Source organism: Rhinopithecus roxellana, chromosome 6 (genome assembly GCF_007565055.1).
Source record: "Rhinopithecus roxellana isolate Shanxi Qingling chromosome 6, ASM756505v1, whole genome shotgun sequence".
Taxonomy (NCBI): domain Eukaryota; kingdom Metazoa; phylum Chordata; class Mammalia; order Primates; family Cercopithecidae; genus Rhinopithecus; species Rhinopithecus roxellana.
The window spans coordinates 149,554,104-149,579,490 of NC_044554.1; the positions used below are offsets into that span (position 1 = coordinate 149,554,104).

A 25,387-nucleotide genomic window follows, 5' to 3' on the forward strand; every position below is an offset into this window, starting at 1 on the left:
GCACACCCAGTCCTTCAGAGGAGTTATGCTTGTATATGAGCTCAAGGAACATCAAAATAGTTTTTTGAAAGAGAAGAACATCCTGGAAGATGAAGCAAGCTGCACCTCTGCTTTCATTAGTGAAAATGCCCTGTGCCAATATCTTTACGTCAAACTAATAAGAAGTACTGTTATGTGACCAGGAGTGCAATCCCCTGGTTCACTTCCTGCAGTAGCTCAGGGCTGGATTTACACTGCCCTCGTGGGGTGGCTGTCCATGGACTTCCAGGCCTGAAAGAAGGAAATTCACATCCTCACTGAGTCGTGTTAAGAGTTCCAGATGGGCAGGTTGTGGTGGGTAAGACCGTGAAAGCTAGAGTCAGGCCCCCTGGGTTCCAACCCTGCTCTGCCACCTACCAGACAGGCAACCCTGAGCAACCATTTTCCCGTGTTAGGGTTTCCTCGCCTGTCGAGTGAGAATAATAATAATAATAATAATAATAATAATACCACCTACCTCCTAAGGTTGCTGTGAGAAATAAATGACTTAATCCACAGAAAGAGCCTGCAACGGCGCCTGGCTGGCACACAGCGGACTTGTTAATAACTTTACAGCCTTTCAACTAAGAGCGCCTGAAACTCACGAACATTTTGCTCGGGTGTGGATTCGCTCCCGTGAGTTACAAAACTTGGGATCCCGGGACCCGGAAAGCAAGGGGGAAAATAAACCGGGAAGGGGCCAAGGGAGAGCTGCTGCGGCAACTTTCACCCAGCAGAGCCCACCTACCGCCTCGGCCTCAGGTCTCCGCCGTTTCTTCTCAAGGAGTCGGTCGGGGGAGCGGCGCTGCACAGCTTTTCTCCAATCAAACACCTCAAGGCTGGCGCCTGATCCAATCTCCTCCCCTGGAGGGCGGGAACGCGAAGTTCCTACCTGCACCTGTGGCAGCGGTGACCGCCTCCTGGGTTATTTTCTTTTCTCCCCCAGCTGCTCCAGCCTTCTGGTTTCCCGAATCACTTGGTAAATAACCAGCAGGTGGGCAGATGTCTTTTCTGCGTTCCTACGGACGCGCAGGCAAGTTCGATGCGCCAGAGTGAACAGCCAGGGTCCCATCTCTCAGCCGGCTCCCGGGCGGTGCTAGCAGGGAAGAGGGACGCGCCGGCGTATGAAACACTACTAGCCCGGAAAGCCGGCCTGGACCTTCACCCCGGGCAGCGAGTCTGGCAGCCCCTCGCCGCCGCCCCCTCCGACCTGAACAGACTGCGCTGCGAGCCCCGGGCTTCCGCCGCAGGGCACAGAAATTGGAGGTGCTCGAGGAGACCAGCAGCAGCACTTGATTTAGCTGGGCTGCGGGAATTCCGACCTGTACACTTTCCAGAAGCCTGACCTCTCCAAGTCTGCGCCCAGGGACTCGAGCCCCGGCTTCCAGGCTAATCCAAGCGCGCCCCCTCGGTGCTGTCGGCCAAGTTCACCGCGCGGGGCCTCGGGGTCCTGTGAAGCCAGAGCAGGTGAGCGACTGGGGGTGGTTCGGCGTCCGCCGAGAGAGAGCCTGGCGCCGGGGGTCACCCTGGGGTGCTGCCTGGTACCTCCCAGGTACCCGCCTCCCGGCGCCCTGAGAGGCGGAAAACCACTGACGCTCTAGAACTCCGTTTTCTGTGCTTTTGCGTAATTTGCCATCTTTTCCTTGCGCAATTCGTACAAAGCCCTTCCGTGCTCACAAAGTTGATAATTGTGAAAAAGAAATTGTAGGTTAGAGGAGAGAAAGCAGCATCAGGACACCTTACCACCACTGTTAGTAAATGACTTGGGGGTAGGGGTTGCTTTTCCGATCTGCAAAGTAGGAGGGAATGGGATGTTCGCAGAAGCAGTTGCTAATTGTGCCTGAGGGCGTGGGTGCCTTTTGTACCGAAAGAACTTTTGGCCGATTTTTCTTGTATTGTTTTCAAGTCGCTGCCCGAGTGTGTCCTCAGGGCATCCTGGGGAGGAGCTGGTGCAGCGGTTTCGGGGCGCAGCCGAGGCCGCCCCGCCGCCTCCAGTAGGCGATCAGACTTCCTCTCCCTGGCGGTTCCGGGAAGAGAACCTCCTACAACAAACACCGCCGAAGTTTCCCTATCCAGCGCATTCGCCAATCCCAGGAGCGCCCGGCGCGTGGGCTGGGAAGGAGCCGAGCGGAAACCTGGAAGTGAGCCGCGGCGCAGGCGAATCCTGCGCGTTGCTGGTAGCAGCGCCCAAGAGACCCCGCACAGAAAGTGGGCTGAGAGTCTTGCTTGCTGTACCAGCACCTAAGTGCTCAGAAGCGGCCTTTTGCTTCGCAGAGCGGGGGTGGGGGCGTCTTAGAAGCTTGGGGAAGAAGCACGTTGTTTCGGAGTTCCTAGTTGCGTTCTTTCTCCTTGGGAGGAGGGAATTGCACAAGGAAAAGAAGAGAAGCCTTTACTTTGTAACTGGAATTCTCCCGAGTTGAGCTGCGTCGTACAGACTCACTGCATATTTTAATACAAAACTAAGGGAAGAGGCCATTTGATGCCGCTTGGCTTCATCTCAACCGTCAGCCGGGGGGTGACTTCAAAAAGACGCAAGATTGGGCTCTGGGGAATAAAAGGAAGAATTAGGATGGCGGTTTTCAAGTGAAGTTTAGTCTAGACATGCTTCTTTGAAAGTCACAAGGCAGAAGTGGTCAAAAGCAGAATTTAAAAGAACCAAAACAAAAATATCATAAGCTTGTCCTTCTCTCCTACTGGGATATAAATTCTCCTAAGTATCTCATCGAAAAGGCCTGGGACGAAAGTCGACGGGAGCAAATCTTGCAGGGAAATTTGACTGTTTGACAATGGACTAATTAATACTCACCGTTCACCTGTAGAGAGGATGCACTTGGTTTCCAGCGCCCTCCTCCCAGGTGCTCATCCAAAGGGAGGCCGCCCTGGGCCGGATGGGTCACCTTTGGGCATCCATCTACAGTCAAGCAGTGTGGACAGGGCAGGTCATTTTCCCTCTCGAGACGGGTTGATCCAGAGGGCTGGGTACCTCCCCTGGGTCCCCCGTGCATGCTGACCACTGCACTGCACTTGCCCCGAAGGCAAGGCAAAGGTTGAAGCCAAAGAGTTCAAGGCTCAGCCTGGAGACCAGATGATGGTGCCCTGAAAGACACTTCCGCCAGCACCCTACGGGACGCCGTGGCGTCTAACTCTAATGTGGGCTACGTGGCTACGGGATTGGGTCTCTCCACCCTAGCCGATCCGGTGCCAGACAGCACAAGGGAGAGGAAATGGGACTGGGGGGCACATGACTTCAACCAACGCAGTAACCAAGTTTTGTTTTCTTCCCCAGCACAGGCCGCTGCCTCAGCATCCACCCCGCAGCCCACGTGTGGCAAGCCGGGGAAGGGGTGGAGTGAACTGCCGGAGACCACGTGGAGGGAGGGGCCGCCTTGGCCCTTCCATCTGGGTGCCGGGAGCCCCTAGGCCCTCCGGCCATGGCCGACAGCGGCAGTGCGGGCAGCTCGGGCCCCTGGTGGAAATCGCTCACGAACAGCAGAAAGAAAAGCAAGGAAGCTGCAGTGGGGGTGCAGCCTCCCGCCCAGCCCGCTCCGGGGGAGCCCACGCCACCTGCGCCGCCCAGCCCGGACTGCACCAGCAGCTCCCGGGAGAATCAGCACCCCAATCTCCTCGGGGGCGCCGGCGAGCCCCCCAAACCAGACAAGTTATACGGGGACAAATCCGGCAGCAGCCGCCGCAATTTGAAGATCTCGCGCTCCGGCCGCTTTAAGGAGAAGAGGAAAGTGCGCGCCACGCTGCTCCCCGAGGCGGGCAGGTCCCCGGAGGAGGCGGACTTCCCTGGTGACCCCCACGAGGACAAGCAATAGCCCCAATAGCCTTCGCGCTCCAAGACTGTCTACCCAGCCCTACCCCAAGCCCCCAGTTCCAAACCCGAGACTTCAGGCCTGCCCCCTCACGTGTTGTCTCATTCCACCAAATTCAGAATATTTACACAATGCCTTCATGATTTTATTTTTCTGGAAATTGAAGTGTCAATTGGGTTCTCAATATTTCATGACTCCAAGGATGCATTAAATATTTATTTGTGGTAAGAGAAGATACCTGCCGCGGAGGAGGGTGGCATAATTATTTTTTCAAAAAGCTATTCTGGGACCCTGGCCCCCTGGCTTCTGTCACAACTCAGCTTGAACTCTGTAGCCTCTCAAATGAAGAAGGTGGCTGTTATTTAGGACTCTGTGGAAAGCAAATCACAGTGCTGTTTTTAATGCCTGAGAAATGCACTTTAGGGGTACCTCCGTAGACGTATACCTTAAGTGAAGGAGTGGGGGAGGAAGAAGCATTCTTAAGTAGAAGCATTTTAAGGTAAGGCAGGATTGCTTTTAATGTTAAACTACAAAACTGTACCGTCTATTTTAGTCTGGACTATTAAAACCCTTGCACTGTAAGACTTAAGGTGACTTTTGTATTTTTTCCATTCCAAGACTGAAACCCATCGTACTTAAAAGCAGGCATGCAAAGTCCGAGGTGAGAGTTAATCATTTGCCACACAACATAACAGTGATTATTGGAAAGCGGCAGGGAAGAGAATATTTCTGGAAACCAGCAACACCCGGACTGGAACCTGTTAGCCAGATATCCCTATTTATCAGCCAAATTCAAGGAAGGGAGAGAGGTACCAATTCATTATTCCTAAATTCAGTGCATTTTCATAGACTGTAGTAAGTTACAATGCTAGTAATACATCCCTTTCGGTATCTATTGTTAAACTACGACTGTCTAAAATTAAAAAACAAGGCCAGGTGCGGTGGCTCACGCCTGTAATCCCAGCACTTTGGGAGGCCTAGGCAGGTGGATCAACTGAGGTCAGGAGTTGAAGACCAGCCTGACCAACAAGGTGAAACCCTGTCGCTACTAAAAATACAAAAATTAGCCGGGCGTGGTGGCAGGCACCTGTAGTCCCAGCTACTTGGGAGGCTGAGACAGGAGAATTGCTTGAACCTGGGAGGTGGAGGTTGCAGTGAGTTGAGATCGTGCCACTGCACTCCAGCCTGGGCAACTGAGCGAGACTCCATCTCAAAAAAAAAAAAAAGACTGAACTCTGTGCAGCTAAAGAGGTGGGGGATTTTCCCCCACCCCTTTGCTTTAAAAGCTTATTTCTTTAAAGTATGCATTTATCTAGTTTCAGACCCTTTAGATCTACCAACCTGAAGATTCTTAACAAAAATCTGTTTGCTTTTATTATGAACTTCAAGAAAAAGAGTAAACGAATACCATTTGCTTTGAGAAAATTACAAGAGAGTTATTGTAGTCGTTAAGAGGCACTGGGATCTTTTCCCACCACAATGCAGTTCATTTATAAACACCTAGAAATGCATGGCAGGGAAATTATATTGATCAAAGTGTATACCTTTGTAGATAATGACAAGCAGGAACTTAATTATAGCTTCTCGATTTTTATTTGTAGACAAGCTATTTTTTTGTTTCTCCCAAATTAGTAATTTATAAAGTAGCAAAACATGTCAATTGTTCAAAGAAATTAAAGAAATTTGGTGAAGATGGCTGAAATGAATTTAAATTAATGAATCAAGCTTCAGTACCAGCAGAATAATAGAGCTAATTTTGATACATGAGTTTCCACATACCAAAGGCCTTACACTAAAGGAAAGTGTTTATCCAGAGGTTATGAGCACCTTAAATTAACAGAGAAAGTATGTAAGAGGGCTTTTTTAAGCACGAAAAGCCATTTTCATTGTATACTTAAAACTGGAAAGTATGTGACCAAAATCTCATCCAGGTGGGCTTCCTGGATGAGGAAGACTATATTCAGTTTAAATGGGCCTGCCATCTTTAGATTCAGAAAAAGAAGAGGGAATTGAGACTTGGCGTGAAAAAGGAATTCATGATAAGGGACAGGATTGTGGGTTGGCAGAGCAATGGGAGTGAATATAGGAAATGTCAAATAAGGCTTTGGAAAATGCTCAAGAAGTATTTTAATTTCACTCTGTAGAAAGTAATCAAAATTAGAGTAGGTAACTACCCAAAATGTTCTCTCTTTGCTTCAGGAAGACCGATAGATCAGGACTCTACCTATTTATAAAATTAAGACTGCAATTACATAAGTTTAAAATCCTATACTAATCCTTTCATCCAGTTGTATTGTTTTAAAGAACTTTTTTCTTTAAAATTACCGTAGATGAACAAAACACTGGCAAGTTTCAAGGTTCTGTGTCTAATTTTGGATCCCATCCAAATCTACAATTGCTGCAGATAATCAATAGCAGACATACAGTAGAGCAATAGAATTTATTACCGTATTAACATAACATCTTTACCCCACTGTTCTGAGAGAATTTTAAACCATGCTAATGCAGTTATGACAGTGAATGCAATTCACAATCTGCCACTGAGGTTTGTAATTACATCGTTTTAAAGCAGTCCTAAATTATGCAGTGGGAGGAATACACTGATTTAATCCCAACTTAGTGAAATCAGAAACCAAGCAAAATTGGTGGGATAGAAAGATCATAAGGAAGATGAGAGAATATCAGTCTTGATATGTCTTGCTGGGATTTATATGCTTTACAGATGTTTAATTACATTCCAATAATATATACAGATTTAAATTTTTTAAACCTTGAGATAATTTATAGTAAAAAAAGTTGAATTAAATTTGCAGTCAGACTTTTCTTTAAATTACCTTACAAATGAAATTTCACTCACAAATTTGGAAGCCATTTCAGAAATTTTAACACTATGCTTCCAAAGATATGGGAAAAAAAGGAACAAAACTCTAGCAGTGTATTTGCTAAATACTTTTGTAACCACTATAATTATATACAAAGGGTAGTTTTTGCCCCAGTGACTCTCCTTGCAAAATTGGTGGCTGGGCAGTGACTCATATTACAGGTCACCTGAACGTCTCTTTGTGTCTGTACTTCTATTGTTCAGCATATTCTGACCTGATTTCAAAAGCACAAACCCGATTTTACATATGCAATTAGGATGTTCTGCTTTAGTATATAACACCTGGAAATATTTTTGCTGCTTTGAAACATTATATGAACTCAGCAATTCTAGTCCTGCCAAGTCCTTAGAAGGGAAATAGAAACCTAATGAGCACTGACTAAAAGCTTTGTCAAAAATAGTGCTTTTCCCGAGACGTGCAGAAGAATATTTGGGTGCTTTGAAAGAAGCAAATACTAAAAATGAGCAGACAGAATTTCAAAGGAAAGGTAAACTTGAAAGAAGTGAAAGGACACTTACATCTAGTGACCCCAAGAGACCTTTTATGAAAAAAGAAAGAATATTCTTTTTCCCCAGCTGAGAAGTGTCAATCAGACTAAAAACAAGCACAGAAAAGGCTAGCATGATATAGTAAGGAAGACAGATTTCTTCAAGTCTGTTTTATTTTTAGAGGGTTTCATTATAACAGAAATGTGGGAGATTGTTTGTTGAGATAAATTCATGTTTACCTCCATGACAAGTAAAAAGTGGGACCAGAGATATTTTATACATTTGGATGTGAACATACAAATACCATAGTCTAAGGCTGGGTGTGATGGCTCACACCTGTAATCTCAGCACTTTGGGAGGCTAAGGTGGGAGAATTGCTTAAGCCTCAGAGGTCGTGTCTGCACTGAGCCGAGATTGCGCCACTCCCTTCCAGCCTGTGCGACAGAGCAAGACCTTGTCTCAAAAATAAAAAGCAAAACAAAACAAAAAATAAATATCGTAGACTAGAAACAAGTGTGGAACCCACAGCAAAGTTTGTCACCGATGGGCTGGCTCTCCCATTGCAGCATGTTTCTTCTTACCTGTTCTTTGTACTCCCTGACCCCATTCTTACCTTGCCTCCAAGCCTTTGCACATGCATTCCCATGAGTCCCAGGGACACAGAAGAGGGGCTGCTAGGAGGCCCATGGGCCTCCCCAGACTCCTGCAGGCACAGTGTGTTGCCAGTCACTTTGTTAGAAGAAGACCATGCAGATTTGCAACATGGGATGAACAGTGTTCATGGTGAGAAGATGACCACTAAGCAGATAGGATTAAGGAAACTATCAGACTTTGCCTTAGAAGAAGACAGTTGACCATTTATTTAGAAATGGCAATAGCTGTCAAACATGATAAATAAGATGGGCAGTGGAATAAAAGCAGTCCTTCTGGGAATTCAAAGCAAGGAAATCAGCTGTGCTTTCAAACAAAATTGTACTACAGATGATGAAATGATAGACTCATAATTATCATGTCAAAGTTGTTGGCATAATCTTCTACAATAATAAGGTCCATGAATGGAGTGTCTTTATTTCTGAGGTGTGGAACAAGACTGTTTACACAGGAGATAAAAATTTATGGCCCTAAAATCAGGAAGGTTCAGTTTAAAGAAACTGAAGATCCCTAACCCTAAGAAGAACCAGACACTGATGCACCTGCTGGTTGAGTAGGGATTATGGGAACAATGTTGGACCTCAATGTGACATTTAAGAAGACATTTTCCTGTGGCTGGGCGCAGTGGCTCACCCCTGTAATCCCAGTAATTTGGGAGGCCAAGGCAGGTGGATCACCTGAGGTCAGGAGTTCGAGACCAGCCTGGCTAACATGGTAAAACCCTGTCTCTACTAATAATATAAAAATTAGTTGAGCATGGTGGTGCACACCTGTAATCCCAGCTACTCAGGAGGTTGAGACAGGAGAATCGCTTGAACCCAGGAGGTGGAGGTTGCAGTGAGCCAAGATCGTACCATTGCACTCCAGCCTGGGCAACAAGAGTGACACTCTGTCTCAAAAAAAGAAAAAAAAAAAAAAAAGAAAGAAGGAAATTTCCTTGAGTTATAAATATACTGAATTATGGCATTTCTTTCTAGCAGCCAGTCAGTAAGCATACCCCTTGATTGATACCTCACAAGGATAGCAGCAGAAAACTGCAGTTTTCAAGACACCTGAATATAGTCCTCTCTCTGACTTGCTCTTAGGTAAATCTTAGGTGATAGGGGTGTTAGTCTACTCTTGGGTAAAACTGGGGAATTAGTTTACATTCCTGCTCTAAAACTCTGGTTGAGTATTCTCCTATTCTGAGCAACTCGTTGTAAAAGTAAACCCATAAAATGTTCATTGTTTACTTTGAAAAAAAAAAAAAAGGCACCAGCTCTCCAGTACTGATTGTTAGGTGGGGTGATGGGAGGGAAGGCTGAGAAGTATAAACTGCATTATGGATGCCACCACCACTGTACTGTCATTTGGCCTAATGATTGGGGTAATCGTGCTATCTAGGAACATGAAGCCTCATTATTCATTTTCAGAATCAAATTGTGGAAGAGATATCTTATTATGGTCGATTGGCATCAAAAAGTGTGCTTTCATGTCTATTACTTCATTTGTTCCTCATAACTAGCTCTTCAGGGTCCAAAATTCTGTCAACCACCCTGATTGTCTACTCTGTTTAAGCTCATTTTTTCCATTCCCGTTGATGTCCTAGGTCAGGAATTCATTCCCTCCAGGCACAGGGGCCTGAAGACAACTGTTTCTTCACTATTCTCCATACTTTGTTTGAAATCCTGCAGGATAAGGTCAAACCCCTTCACCATGTCCAGCTATTCCACATGACAGACAACCCCTGATGCATGGTTGTGCCTTGCTATGTCTGCAAACATCTGTCAATCCTATTGCCTCTATTGGGCATGTTCTTTCTCCACCACCTGCCTAGCAAATCCTCAATCAGCCTTCAAGATTCAAGAAGCTCTTTCTGTTTAGCTGCTATGGGCCTCCTTCTCCCAAGCAGATCTGATCACTCTGTTGAGACACATCTATGAGTAGTACATTCAAGCCTGTGTTATCCCCCAGCAGGAACTATAGCACATAAATACGATTTCATGTCTCTCTGCCATTTTAGTCATGGGGCTCAGGAAAATTCAGGGGGCAATGTTCATTCCTTATGAACTTTCATGAACTCCTGGTTAATCTACAAGGAAGTGGACCCTTCAGATAGAACAAGCAGCTAGCAGGTAGCTCTTAGCAGGGCCACAATCTTTTTTCCTCTGGGGAAGCAGGTTATGTCTGCCTGGTAGAGAAATGTCTGGGGGTTGTGAATCAGTCAGAGTCCAATCAGGACAGAGGAGCCACATAGTAATTTGAACAAGTATATTTAATATAAACAACTATTACATATAGCAAGGATTGACTGCTAAAAAGTAAAGGGAACCCTGAAGAATATATTGCTCATGCCAATGAACAGCCACTACCCCTAGAATTGAGACAGAGTGCTCAAAGAAGATCCCCCCTTTTCCCTCCAAACCCTCAAACCTTATTGGAAGTGACTTGGCCATGACCCACTGATTGGTTGAGAAGTTGCCATGGTGCCCCACCAGCAAAAGTTGCTGGTTATTGTATACCAGTAGGTCCTAAAGCACGAATCATTAAATGCTTTGAGCTTCATGGATAAAAATATCATAGGAAATACCACTAAGTTAATACAGTATGGGGAGGAAATTTGCATTCCTGTAGCCCAGGTTGCATCAGTTTTATGACATCTCCTTCTTCTATTTAACACACTCTGATGAGACAATGCCCTCAAAATAAAATTCAAGATCATTTAAAGTTCTTGAAGGGCTCTACTTGGTTCAGCCTCTGCCCATTTCTCTCCAGCTCTCTCTCTCTCTCGCTCTCTCTCTCTCTCTCTCCCCCTGCCATCTCTCCAAACACTCTCCATTCAAGTGAAAGTAGGCTCATTTCAGTTCATTAACCACCATCTCTCTTCTACCTCCAGGTCTTAGAACATATTCCTTCTACCACTTAGAAACCCTCCTGGGGTTTAGGTTTTCCAAGAGCTCAGGAGCCTGATGAGCCTCTTGAGATATGCTCTTTCTTCACAGACTTCCTGTGATTTTCAGGACACTTCGGCTGCTTGAGCAACCATATATAAACAGAACTTGAGCGGAGTTAACTAGCCCCTCTGGCTCTGTTTCCCTTGTTAGTAAATGGATGTGATAACACCACTTCATGGTGTTTGTATGACCTCAGTGCACATAAAAGCATATCTCTCAAAGACAAATGACACAGACTAAAAGTCCTCAATAATATAGCTGTTTAAATTCTTACTCTTGAATAATGGGTTGAAGTTGGCCTGAAGGAACTATTTCAATGTTTTCATTTAAAAACTATCTAGAATTTGGAGGATCCACTTCCTAGGAATCTCAATAAGTCTCCTTTTTAGAAAACTGTGATTATGTCTTTGTTCCAAAAATCAGACAGTTGACACAGGAGAAGGTCTAGGAGATGGAGGAAAAGCGGGGACTACACATTCAGTTCCTGAGATGATAAAAAAGGAGAGTGGGACTCTATGTTGTCATCTTTATGTCCAAGAATGAAACCTGAGCCTGAGATTGTTTAGTGAATGAATTTAAAGTGTTCCCAGATTTCCAAGGAGGTGGTGAAATAGAGAAATGAAGAGGCAATTGGCTTTATGGGGAAATGCAATGGCGCGTTTCAGCTATATTTAGGCATTACTTAGGGTACTTAAAAGAACACCACTTTCTCAACAATAAAATCTCTAAAGACCTGAGAACCACCATTCTCCCTGCATTTATTATCCTAGAAACAGAAGAAAGACAAGGAAGCAGCTCCATTCTCACAATCCACATGGTTTACTCAAGCTCTTCACTTGTACAATGGATGGGAACTTTTTGTTAGGATGGCTTCACAGAGGCAACAATGGTGAGAAATTAAGATAGGCCTTAGGTGGCTCCTTGGCAGTTCCCTGGGGGCATTTTAAAGCCTAGAGCCTTGGCCTACCATCTGTTGCAGAAAGTCTGTCTCAAGCTGAGTTTGCCGAAGAGTGTGTTTTGATTGAAGGCAGCTGCTCACATCTTCACCCTGGGATGTATTCTAAGTTTCTTCTATTATAAGGACAGTTCTCAGGAATTACAGGGAGAGGTTGAGGCAGGGGAGCCTAGACAACCACAGGGCAGGAGATGTAGCCTAATGAGGGTTCCAAAAGGCATGAGAGTTCTGAAAGGAAGTGCTATGGCATCCCACACGCTCCCTTGTTGGATATAATCAGAAAAGGGAAGCTGTGGCCACTGCCGACTCTAGACTCTAGTATAGCCAAGACGACAGGAACCAGGACTATTTGGAGGGAAGAAGTCAGTTCTTTTCAGTCTACAGGGACACACAGCTAGGGCTTCTTAGGAGTTAAGGGTAGAATTTTACCCATTGCACTCTTTAATTGTGGGAACACTTCATTTTTGCATTGTAATATTTAATTTCCAGGCTTTATAATTTCAGTGCAATTCAACAATTACTTATTAAGTACATAGTATACACAGGCCTTTGTATGAGGGCCTTGGAGCCAAAAATGAAGACAGAGATGTTATTACTGCTTCACATACTTCATAAGCTTAAGCCCTGGTGATGTCATTCATATAAATAAATGGCATATAAATAAATATTTATTTATGTATTCATCAAATATGTATTGAGTTTAATTCTTCCAATTATTCAATGTGCCTATTAGGTCCTAGGCAATGAATTATACTGTAGGTGCAGAAAGAAAATAGGATCTTAAGTTTGCCCTGTAATACAGTGTAGTAAAAACAATAATAGTTTGGAGACTGGTGTTGGATCATTCAGGAGCCTTTCAAGATATTTTGGCTAATTAATTACATACCAGATAGTGTTATTTACCTGGAGGCATTAAAGATGTTCCACATCCTGAGCAACTCACCCTCTTTGCTTCTGGGCCAACACGTACCCGAGTAAACAGGTAGGAGATCATCAGAGTGTGATGTTCTGCCCCTTAACTCATCAAGTTTTTAGAGTTCAAGAGCAGTCACAGAGTCTGAAGCAGCACTAAATGGAGTGGGACATCTCCCTGGAGATCCTAGAGGCATGCCAAACTAGTATTTTTCTCTTCTGCAAGCCCTATTCCTTACCCGCTCATCTTCTCAACCTCTTTGAGTTCTCAAGGCACACAGATTCACTTCCTGGGGACAAGCTGCTTCCATTCCAAAGCCAGAGGCCATGTCTAGCCTCCCCAGTGGGAGAATGCTGAAATGTGCTGTGCTGTGCAAGTTAACTTGTTCTCAGTTGGGACGGAGGCACTAATTGGCCAGTCTATCTGTTCCTACAGCATTACCTCTCTTTATAATGATTATCAGTGAGGGTTCTGCTTGTAAGTTCTGTGAGGACAGGAGATAACCAGGGAATGACAATGTTCTCTTCCTCTGGCAATCAATCTATTGCAGAGGAAGGCTTGTGAACCTAGGCACAGATTTAGGACACACGGGAAGCTCCTTCAATGGGGAAAAGTCCAAGGCTGTAGCCACAGATCACCCCTGAGTCAGCAGCCTGCTTTTCCTCTCAGTCTCTCAGGGAAGTGGTAAGTGTGGATGACAAGTTCACTAAATCCAATCTGATTTGCGTCCTTCCTTTCTTCTATTCATCAGACCATCAGACTTCCTGTTCTCAAACTCATTGAGTGAGATTCTCATTGAAATATTTATTTTTAGGATTTTCTACCTATAAAAATGCAGGCTTGCTGTTTGATATGATTAGGCTTTTTCTCCCCACCCAAATCTCATCTTGAATTAAATCCCCATAATCCACATAATACCCACATGTCAAAAGAGAGACCAGGTGGAGGTAATTGGATCGTGGGAGCAATTTTCCCCATGCTGTTCTTGTGATAATGAGTGAGTTCTCATGAGATCTGATGGTTTTATAAGTGTTTGGTAGTTCCTTCTTCATTCATTCTCCTTCTTGCCACCTTATAAAGAAGGTGCCTTGCTTCCTGTTTGCCTTCTGCCATGTTTGTAAGTTTCCTGAAGTGTGCCCAGCTATGCTGAACTGTGAGTCAATTAAACCTCTTTCCTTTATAAATTACCTAGTTTGGAGCAGTTCTTTATAGCAGTGTGAAAATGGACTAATACAGTAAATTGGTACCAGTAGAGTGGGGTACTGGTATAAAGATACCCGAAAATGTGGAAGTGACTTTGGAAATGGGTAACAGGCAGAGGTTGGAACAGTTTGGAGGGCATAGAAGAAGACAGGAAGATGTGGAAAAGTTTGGAACTTCCTAGAGGTTTGCTGAATGGCTTTGACCAAATGCTGATAGTGATATGAACAATGAAGTCCAAGCTAAGGTGGTATCAGATGGAGATGAGGAACTTCTTGGGAACTGGAATAAAGGTGACTCTTGCTAGACTTTCACAAACAGAATGGTGACATTTTGCCCCTGCCCTAGAGATCTGTGGAACTTTGAACTTGAGAGAGATAACTTAGACTATCTGGCAGATGAAATTTCTAAGCAGGAAAGCATTCAAATTGTGACTTGGGTGCTCTCAAAACATTCAGTTTTATGCATTCACAAAGAGATGGTTTAGAATTGGAACTTATGTTTCAAAGGGAAGCAGAGCATGAAAGTTTGGAAATTTTGCAACTTGCTGATGTGATAGAAAAGAAAAACCCTGGCCGGGCGCGGTGGCTCAAGCCTGTAATCCCAGCACTTTGGGAGGCCGAGATGGGTGGATCGCGAGGTCAGGAGATCGAGACCAACCTAGCTAACATGGCGAAACCCCGTCTCTACTAAAAAATACAAAAAACTAGCCGGGCGAGTTGGCGGGCGCCTGTAGTTCCAGCTACTTGGGAGGCTGAGGCAGGAGAATGGCGTAAACCCGGGAGGCGGAGCTTGCAGTGAGCTGAGATCCGGCCACTGCACTCCAGCCTGGGCGACAGAGCGAGACTCCGTCTCAAAAAAAAAAAAAAAAGAAAAGAAAAGAAAAACCCATTTTCTGAGGAGAAATTCAAGCTGGCTGTAGAAATTTGCATAAGTCACAAGGAGCAAAATGTTAATTGCCAAGGCAATGGGAAAAATGTCTCCAGGGCATGTCAGAGGCTTCATGGCAGGCCCTCCCATCACAGGCCCAGAAGCCTAGGAGGGGAAAACGGTTTTGTGAGCCAGGCCCAAGGCCTTGCTGCTTTGTGCAGTCTCAGGACTTGGTGCCCTGTGTCCCAGGCATGGCTAAAAGGGGCCAAAATATACCGTAGGCCATTGTTTCAGAGGGTGCAGGCACCAATGCTTGGCAGCTTATATGTGGTGGTGGGCCTGCAGGTTCACAGAAGTCAAGAATTGAGGTTTGGTAACCTCTGCCTAGATTTCACAGGATGTATGGAAATGCCTGGATGTCCGGGAGAAGTTTGCTCCAGAGCTGGAGCCCTCATGGAGAACCTCTGCTAGGGCAGTGTGAAAGGGAAATATGGAGTCAGAGCCCTCACACAAAGTCCCTACTGTGGCACTGCCTAGTGGAGCTGTGAGAAGAGGGTCACTGCCCTCCAGGCCCCAGAATGGTAGATCCACTGACAGTTAGCATCGTATACCTAGAAAAGCTGCAGACACTCAATTCCAGCCCATGAAAACAGCTAGGAGGGGGACTGAACCCTGTAAAGCCACAGTGGCAGAGCTGCCCAACACCATGGCAACCCACCTGTTGCATCAGTATGACCTGGATGTGAGATATAGAGTCAAAGGAGATTATTTCAGAGCTTTAAGATTTGACTGCCCTGCTGGATTTCAGACTTGCATGGGGCCTGTATCCCCTTCATTTTGGCCAATTTCTCCCATTTGAAATGGGTGTATTTACCCAATACCTGTACCCCAGTTTTATCCTGGAAGTAACTAACTTACTTTTGATTTTACAGCCTCCTAGGCAGAAGGCACTTGCCTTGTCTCAGATGAGACTTTGGACTTGGACTTTTGGGTTAATGTTGGAATGAATTAAGACTTTGGTGGACTATTGAGAAAGCATGATTGGTTTTGAAATGTGAAAGGGACATGGGATTTGGGAGGGGCCATGGAATGATATATTTAGCCTTTGTGTCCCCACCCAAATCTCATCTTGAATTATAATCCCCATAATCCACATGTGTCATGGGAGAGACCAGGTGGAGATAATTGGATCATAGGGGTGAAGTGTTTGGTATCTCCTCCTGCATTCATTCGCCTTCCTACCACCTTGTGAAGAAGGTACCTTGCTTCCCCTTTGCCTTCTGCCATGATTATAAGTTTCCTGAGGCATCCCCCGTCATGCTGAACTGTGAGTCAATTAAACCTCTACCCTTTATAAATTACCCAGTTTGGGGCAGTTCTTTATAGCAGTGTGAAAATACATTAATACATTGTCCTAACCATAACTACCTCTCTGGTTAATAATAAGAATTAAAGGATTTCATTCATTAGGCAACAACTTACAAAAACTCCCTGAGGAAAATGTGCCATGCGGAAGCGTCTACAATCCACTCCACTTGGCCTAGTAGCTGAGAAGTAGTCACAACTCCTGACAAGCAGGCCAGAATGCTGATCATAGCTGACATTCTGTAGGGCTTTACAGTCTAGAAAGCACTCTCATACCCATGATTTATGTGATCCATACAAGAAGTTTGTGGCAGGCATGTTTGATGATTATTCCTAAATCCACACCCCTTTGCTACATGACTTTGCAGTTCCTTCCATCAAAATGTGGAGTCTGTTTCTTACGCTTTTGTCTGTGGGGCTAGTCTCATGACTTGCTGTGGCTAATAGATGTTGTAGAAGTGATATTATGCCAACTCCAAGTCTATTAGTCTGCTCGAGCTGCCAAAACAAAATATCACAGACTGGGTGGCTTAAACAACAGACATTTATTTTCTCACAGTTCTAGAAGCTAGAATTCCAAGTTCAAGATACCATTATTGCTGATTTCTAGTAAGACCTCTCTTCCTGGTTTGCAGATGGCTGCCCTCTCACTGTGTCCTCACATGGTGTTTCCTCTCTGTATGTGCTGAGAGATCCCTGATGACTTTTCCTCTTCTTATAAGGCCACTAGTCCTATCTGATCAAGGCCCCATTTTTATGACTTCATTTAACCTTTATTATCTTCTTACAGGCCCTACCTCCAAATACAGCCACTTTGGGGTTAAGGCTTCAATATAGGAAATTTGGGATGACACAATGCAGTCTGTAACACCAAATCCAGACTTCAAATGGTCTTGTCAGCCTCCACTCTCCCTTGGGACCCTACTTCCAACTTTAGATGGGTCTGGGCTAGCCCGCTGGAAGACAGAGACCACATGAAGCCAAGATCAGCTGTCCCTCTGAGGCCTCCTGAGACTAGTCCACCACCAACCAACCTGGGCACTCACTGAAGATGCTTGAGAGAATCTAGATGAGACCAGAACCACCCAGTTGAGCCCTTTCCAAATTGGTGATTTGCATAATTGTGCACAAAATTAACTGGTGGCATTTTAAGCCACTAAGTTTGGGGGGTGGTGTGTCAAGCAACAAAATCTAACTTAACTGGCAGATACTACTTTTCTCTGCATGCTGTTGATGAAATATGGAATCTCCAAGAAATTAAGTGATTACTCAAGGTTTCATGGCTAGTAAGTCCTAAAAATTTGAGTCTTCTGAATTCAAATCCTTTATGGATTTTTGGAGGGGTTTTTTTTTTGTTGTTTTTTGGGGTTTTTTGAGATAAGGTCTCATTCTGTCACCTGGCTGGAGTGCAGTGGCACAACCTCAGCTCACTGCAACCTCTGCCTCCCGGGGTTCAAACGATTCTCATGTCTCAGGCTCTCGAGTAACTGGGACCACAGGTGACAACCACCATGTCCGGTTAATTTTTGTATTTTTAGTAGAGCTTGGGTTTCACCATGTGGTCAGGCTGGTCTTGAACTCCTGGCGTCAAAGAGATCTGCCCGCCTTGGCCTCCCAAAGCGCTGGGATCACAGGCATTACCCACTGCTCCTGGCCTGTTTTGTTCTGTTTTGTTTTCATTAGCCTCTGATTCTGCTCCAAAAATGATCGACTCAGAGCCTGGAAACACAAAGACATTGAAATGGGGCAATTTATGATGAGGCCTTTTCTGGCAAATCGATTCCTAATGGACTTTAGAGTTAATGTGTTGCAAATGTGTGTGTATGAATGTGTGAGTGTGTGTGTGTGCAAGCATTTACCTATATTCCTCTGAAGGATACAGACTCAGGGTTTATCAGGCTCTTTGATGCCAAATGCCGGAAGGTCACCACTGAGTCTTACCAAGTAACTGCATGTTTGTTTATGCAGACCCTTGTGAGCAGTGAATAGCTTTATTGGCTGTGATGGATTTGGGGCTTGCATGTTTGTATCAGCCTGATGGGGATAGCCTCTGGGAAAGAGTGGGCATGTGTTTCAATATGTTCCTTAGTGATAGACCTCAGAGAGAGTTTCTCAGTCTTTCCATGATATGCTGAAGGCTATTGCAGAAGCGGAGGCCAGGAACAGATCAGGGCTGTAGAGACACACAGTAGGGTTGGAAGATGATTGTTTTTGAGAAGAGTGACAGACAAGGGCAATGAAGGGGAAGCTTGAGCCCTGGGACTCATCATTTCCAGAAGTCTTCCCTTGTACTCCAGCCCATGGAGCTCTCTGCCTTTACTAACAGGCATAACCCCAGCCTCCTATTGCAAAACCTTTGGTTTATTTCCAATATTCTGCTCTGTAAGGCAATGCTAGATAGAATAATTTGAACACAGATTTTTGCATCTGATAAGTGTATCTGTAAGATTAAATTCCTTTTTTTTTTTTTTTTTTTTTTTGAGACGGAGTCTCGCTCTGCCGCCCAGGCTGGAGTGCAGTGGCCGGATCTCAGCTCACTGCAAGCTCCGCCTCCCGGGTTTACGCCATTCTCCTGCCTCAGCCTCCCGAGTAGCTGGGACTACAGGCGCCCGCCACATCGCCCGGCTAGTTTTTTGTATTTTTTTTTTTAGTAGAGACGGGGTTTCAACGTGTTAGCCAGGATGGTCTCGATCTCCTGACCTCGTGATCCGCCCATCTCGGCCTCCCAAAGTGCTGGGATTACAGGCTTGAGCCACCGCCCCCGGCCAAGATTAAATTCTAGAAGAAGGCATCCTAGGTCAAAGAGTATAGATTTCACAGTTTTTTGTTTGTTTGTTTGAGACAGAGCCTTTCTCTGTCACCCAGGCTGGAGTACGGTGGCATGATCACGGCTCACTGCAGTCTCAACCTCTCAGGCTCAATCAATCCTCCCAAATCAGCCTCCCAAGTAGCTGTGACTACAGGTGCTTACTAGCATTTCTGGCTACTTTTTGTCCTTTTTGGAAGACAGCTATGCTAACCACTACACCACCAACACCTCTGCACCTCTACTATTTTTAGTAGAAATGGGGTTTCACTATCTCTACTTCACAACCTAGACTGTTCTCAAACTCCTGGGCTCCAGTGATCTGCCTGCCTCAGCCTCCCAAAGTGCTGGAATTATAGGCGTTAGCCACTGTGCCTGACCCACAGATTTTTAAAGATAAATTTTATTGATATTGTCACATTGTATCTATAAGGGTTGTGCTCATTTACAGCATTCACAGGCAATGTATGAAAGAGCTATTTCCTCACACCCTTGCCAAATAAAGTCTTTTCAAACTTTTGGATTTTAACTATTTAATAGGTAAAAAATGGTATATATCTTAGAGTAGTTTTAATTTGCATTTCTATTATAAGTGAGCTTCAGCATCTCTTGGAACATTTCTATATATTTTTATGTGAACTCTGTTGATATTCTTTGTTCATTTTTTGACCATGTTATTGGTTTAATTGGTCTCTAATTATGAGACATATGCTAATCTTATTTATCCGACTAGATTGCTTTTTAACACATTTATGTTATGATATTATCGCATTATTATATTCTTCAACTGTCATGATATGGTTTTGGGAGGTTTGTTTGTGTGTGTGCGTGTGTATGTGTGTGTGTGCGTGTGTGTGTGTGTGAGAAAGGATTTATTATGGATCTCCAACCAGATTTTCAGTTCCCTAAGTACAGGACCAGTAAATTATGTTTACTTCTTTGGCTTACTGAATGACAGAGAACAGAAGAACTGAATGTTACCTGGAGACTGGGATCTCATCTGCAGTGGATGGAATGGACCTAAAAAAGATACGTCCTAACCTTCAGAACCTATGAATAAGACCTTATTTGGGAAAAAGGTTTTTGCAGTTAAGTTAAGGATCTTGAGATCATCCTGGATTACCTAGGTGGATCCTGGATAATCACTCACATACACTCAGTCAACTAATTGCCACTGCTGAGGAAACACAGAAAGAGCAAAGGGGAGAAGACCAGGTGTAGTGGAAGGGCAGAGACTGGAATTAGGAGCCAGAGCCCCAAGAGTACCTGGAGCCCCTAGCACCTGCAAGAGGCAAGGAAGGCTGTTGCCTTGTATGCTCCAGAGGCAGCGTGGCCCTGCTAACACCTTAATTTTAGACTTTTGGCCTCCAGAACTGTGTGAATAACTGTGTTTTTTTTAAGCCACCAGTTAGTGATCATTTGTTTTGGCAGCCACAGGAAACAAATACATCATCCTTAGCTCCTGTGGTCCCTCCCTATCACATCAAGTGAATACACATTATTCTGCTGACTGTTGTGAGGTGAGGAGATGGAAGGAAGGACCTACAGAAAGCATAAGAGAAGAGGGAAAAGGTGGGATTGGAGTGGGGTAGAGAATGTCAAAGAGAGGAGAAGGAAGAAGAGAGGAAGAAAAAAATGAAACAAAAATGAGCAATGAGGTAAAAATGGGTTGCTGTCTGCTCAGACCCTTTGACCTTCTCTTTGTTCTCATCGGTACACACGCAGCCTCTCTTCCTTCTTTCCCTCCGCCTCCCCCAGCCCCCCATGCACCTGCCACACTAAGCAAGTTCATTTTTGTGCTGTTCCGACTTCCCGTCCCATCCCACGTTCTGCTTTCCAATCTGCAGGCGCCAGTGAGAGGGGAAGAAGCCTGAGCAGAGGCTCTTGCTCACCCAGAAAGTTCTGCCCCACATCCCATCAGTCACCCTAAAGAGAAGCCTGGGAACCCGGGCCACTCGCCAATGCAGGGTCTTCTGGGCTCAGGCAGATACCCGAAACTTACACCACCTCAAGCACCCACTTAGAATGCTTCTGCTGTCACATCACTCTGCTCTATCTGCCACCCACAACCCAAGTAAGTTAAACAGAGGAAGTGGCCCAGAACTGCCAAGTGTGCCCTCGGAAAAATTTCCAAAGGCAGAGGAGGAGGCTATTATCATTTTGGGGATTATCTTCTGGGCTTAAGTAGGGGCTTTAAGCTTCTCTGTGCTGCCTCTAGTGGTCGCTGGAAGGAATGCTACCCTAAAGGACGCAAGGGCTGCTGGTTGTTTTTATGTTTGTTTGTTTGTTTCTTGTTTTTTGGTTTTTGTTTTGTTTTGTTTTTTGCTGTGAACAACATGTATGGAACCTAAGTGTCATCCTCTGCCCATTGACCTTATCATTGTTCACAAATTTCTCACCCACTTTTTGAAAAATTCCCTGTGTTTTCATCTAGGTATTTTTGATCATTTTTTCAGAGGATTTTTAAGCCTTTTTAAAGAATCTCCCATTTTGTGATCTTCCATTATTTTTGTAAATATTTTAAATTTTAATATGATAAAAATCCCTTGTAGTATACAGTTCTATGAGTTTGGACAAATTCATAGACTGGTATAACAATCACCCCAATCAGGAGACCAGATGATCCCCTCTCTCCAAAAATTTCTTCCAAGTGGCCCCTTTTAATCAAATCCTCCCCCACCTGTATGTCTTAGTAACCATGATCCACTGATACTACTTTTATCCCTATAAGGTTCTTTCTTGCAGAATGCCATATAAATGAAATCCTACAATCTGTAGCGTTTTGAGCCTTGTTTCTTTCACTTATGATAATGCATTGATTAGCATAATCCATCAGTTTTGTCAAGAGTATCACTAGTTCCTTCCTTTTTGTTGTTGAGTAATATTTCATTTAATGGATGTACCACTGCTTGTTTATTCATCTGCCCAGTGAGCAATATTTGAGTTGTTTTCAGGTGTTTGCAATTATGAATGGTGCTGCTACAATTTCTCGAATACCCGTTTTTGGTGAACCTAAATTTTCATTTCTCTATGGTAAATATGTAGGACAAGGGTATGTTTAAATTTATTAAAAATGCCAAACTATTTTCCAGAGTGGCTTTACCATATTGTGTTTCCACCACTAATGTATGAGAGGTCTTTGCCAGTACTCGATATTGTCAGTTTTGTTTTTGTATTAACCATTTTAAGAGACAGATAAAAGTATCTCGTTGTGACTTTAATTCACATTTCGCTAGTGATTAATAATGTTGAGCATCTTTTTGTGTGCTTACTTACTATCCGTATGTCTTCCTTGGTAAAGTGTCTAAGTCTTTTGTTCATTGTTTTAGAGTTTGTTTTCTTGTTGAATTTTCAAAGTTCCTCACATAGTCTAGATATTCTTTTGTCAGATATATTATTTGCAGATATTTTCTCCCAGTCTTTAGCTTGCCTTTTGTTTTCTTCACAGTGTCTTTTACAGAGCAAAGGTTTTTAATTTTGTGAATTCCAATTTAGCATTTTTTAAATGTATTAGGCTTTAGATGTTATGTCTAAAAACCCTTTGCAAAACTCAGGATTTTGAAGATGTTCTCTTACATTTTCTTCCAACAGTTTTTAAATGTTATATTTTACCCTTAGACCTATGCACCATTTTAAGTTAATTTTTGTATATAGTAAAAAGTATGGATTACATACTGAACAACTGAATATATATATAAAAAACAACTTTTTTTATATACATAAAAACAACTTTTTTTACAAAAATCACCTTTTTTACATACATAAAACAACTGAATGTATATATATAAATATTTATATATATATATTCAAAAAATATTTTATATATATATTCAGTTGTTATTCAGTTGTTTTATCACCATTTGTTGAAAAACCTATGCTTCCTCCATTGAATTATCTTTGCACCTTTGTCAAAAAATAAATTGGACACATTTGTGTAGGTCTACTTCTAGACTCAATTCTATGTGTCTATCATTTTGCAAATGCCACACTGTCTTGATCACTGTGACTTTATCATAAGTCTTCAGTTAGGCAGTATGAATCTCCCAGCTTCATTTTTCTTTTTCAAATTATTTTGTGTATTCTAGTTTCTTTGACTTTCCATAAAAATTTTTGAATCATTTTGTCAATAACTAAAGAGAATTCTGCTGGGATTTTTACTGGGGTTGTAATAAAGTTATCAATTTGGGGAGAATTAACATTTTAACAATGTCTAGTCTTCTATTGCAAGAGTACAATATGTGTTTCTTATTTGGTTCTTCGAATTTATTCAACAGTATTCCAACATGCAGATTCTGTAAGTATTCTGTGATATTTATACCTAAGTGTTTTATTTTTGGAGTTATTATAAATGGTATTTTATTTCAACCTCCAATTTTTATTAATAGTATATAGAAATGTGATTTAGTTTTTAATATTGATCTTGTAGCCTGTGACTTTGTTGAATTCACTTATTAGCTCTAGGAGATTTTTTTTCTTTGGTACGTTACTTGAACTTTCTATGTAGAAAACCATATTGCCTGCAAATAGTGACAGTTTTATTACTTCCTTTCTAATATGTGTATCTTCTATTTCTTTCCCTTGCCTTATTGAACTGATTAGGACTTCTTGTATTCTCTTAAATAGGAGTGATGAAAATCTTATTCTAATCTTGAACCTTGTTCCAATTTTAAAGCAAAAATGTTCAATCTTCATCATTGTATATGATTTAGCTGTAAGTTTAATAGATGCCTTTTATCACATTAAGAAAGTTCCCTTATGTTCCTAGTTTTTTTGAAAGTTTTCAACATAAGTGCATATTGAATTTGTCAAATGATTTTTCTGCATCTATTGATATGATTAGGTGTTTTTTTTCAGTGTAGCCCACAATGACTAATTTTTTTTTTTTTTTTTTTTTGAGACGGAGTCTGGCTCTGTCGCCCAGACTGGAGTGCAGTGGCCGGATCTCAGCTCACTGCAAGCTCCGCCTCCCGGGCTTACGCCATTCTCCTGCCTCAGCCTCCCGAGTAGCTGGGACTACAGGCGCCCGCCACGTCGCCCGGCTAGTTTTTTGTATTTTTTTTTTAGTAGAGACGGGGTTTCAACGTGTTAGCCAGGATGGTCTCTATCTCCTGACCTCGTGATCCGCCCATCTCGGCCTCCCAAAGTGCTGGGATTACAGGCTTGAGCCACCGCGCCCGGCCTCGACATTGACTAATTTTTGAATGTTGAACAAGCCTTGCATTCTTGGAATAAACCCCATTTGCTCATGCTTGCCTCTTTCTAATCTCCTTCCAGTCCTACTCGCAAAGCCCCTTTGTGAAACACTGACCTATTCCAATTCTTTTCTTTTAGAGACAGTGACCTGAAAGGGTAATGATTTGCCCAGAGTCAGCAGTTAGTAGCACAGCTGTATTAGAATCCAGAATCCTGACGTTGTCCTATAAGATCAGATAAGAAGAGGTATTGAGAGAAAACAGATCTTTGAGATCTTGGCTTTGCAGAGAAGTCTGCCCAGAAATTTAAGGAGCAGTATAGTGTAGCCTATAAGAGCAAGAAATCTGGAGCCAGATTACCTGGTCTCAAATACTGGCTGTGAGACTTTGATCAAGTTATTAACCCCCTTAAGTTTTGGTTTCCTCACGTACAAACTCTTGGAATACACAATCATCCAATGGCCACCTAACACTCAGCACATCAAAACTGAATACTCTATTTTTCCTCACCCTCAAACCTGTTCCTCATCCTCTGCTCCAAATTTCATTAAATGCCAATTTCTTCTCCCCAGGAACCCAAGCCAAATATCTTTTTCCCTCCATCTTCCTCACCCCCACATTTGATTAATATCAAGTCCTATCAAGTCCACATCCTAAAAGTCAGTTGAATCAAATCATATTTTATCCATTTCCATGGTGTCTCCTCTAGTGTAAGATTATCCTTTTGTTTTTGTTTTTTGCCAAAAGACTCTAAGTTTACTAACTTGCTTTTTTGCTACCAATCTTGCCCCTCCCAGCCTTTATGTACACAGTAGCAGTGTGTAATCTTTCTAAGCTCTGTATCTGACCATGACACTATGATCTCTGATCCCAAGTTTCAGTTCCTCACATGTGACTTTCAAGAGCAGCCCCAACTTTCCTCCCAAGCTTGTGTCTCATTATTCTCATGTTTGCACTCTCTGTTCCTACCACACTGAAAAGTTTTCAGTCCTTTAAAAATGCCATACTATTTCTACCTTCTAGATGTTTCTTCATGCTCACTCCTCTTCTGAGAATACTCTTGCCCTTAGTATGGCCAACTCGTCGTTTTAGCTCTATTTTGATATCCATTCATCCAGGAGGCCTTTTGTAATATACACCTTGTCCTTCTGCCCCAGTAAGATCTGGACATCATCCCAACATGCTTTTACAGCACCCTATAGTCCTCTCATCACTGCCTTATCACATTATGTAACTGTCGATTTGTCTACACTTCACCACTAGTCTGAAGCTCCTCAAGGTCGGAGACCATGTCCC

General features: G+C 43.5%; 1 protein-coding gene across 3 annotated transcripts; it reads left to right on the plus strand.

Moving 5' to 3' along the window:
* The first annotated feature begins 918 nt into the window (after positions 1–918).
* PRR15 (proline rich 15) lies at positions 919–4,418 on the plus strand. 3 transcript variants are annotated; one of them, XM_010383984.2, is made up of 2 exons: positions 919–1,485; positions 3,305–4,418. In XM_010383984.2, exon 2 carries the CDS (start codon positions 3,450–3,452, stop codon positions 3,837–3,839), a length of 390 nt encoding a protein of 129 aa, XP_010382286.1. In that variant the 5' UTR covers positions 919–1,485; positions 3,305–3,449; the 3' UTR covers positions 3,840–4,418. The 3 variants fall into 3 exon arrangements, with proteins under 3 accessions (XP_010382286.1, XP_030788255.1, XP_030788256.1); XM_030932395.1 differs by lacking the exon at positions 919–1,485 and adding an exon at positions 2,228–2,873; XM_030932396.1 differs by lacking the exon at positions 919–1,485 and adding an exon at positions 2,931–2,957 and having other exon boundaries at positions 3,310–4,418.
* The last annotated feature ends 20,969 nt before the right edge of the window (positions 4,419–25,387 follow it).

What these genes read in the sequence shown, in the direction of transcription:
- PRR15 (XM_010383984.2), top strand. Translation starts at nt 3,450, where the DNA reads ATGGCCGACAGCGGCAGTGCGGGCAGCTCGGGCCCCTGGTGGAAATCG.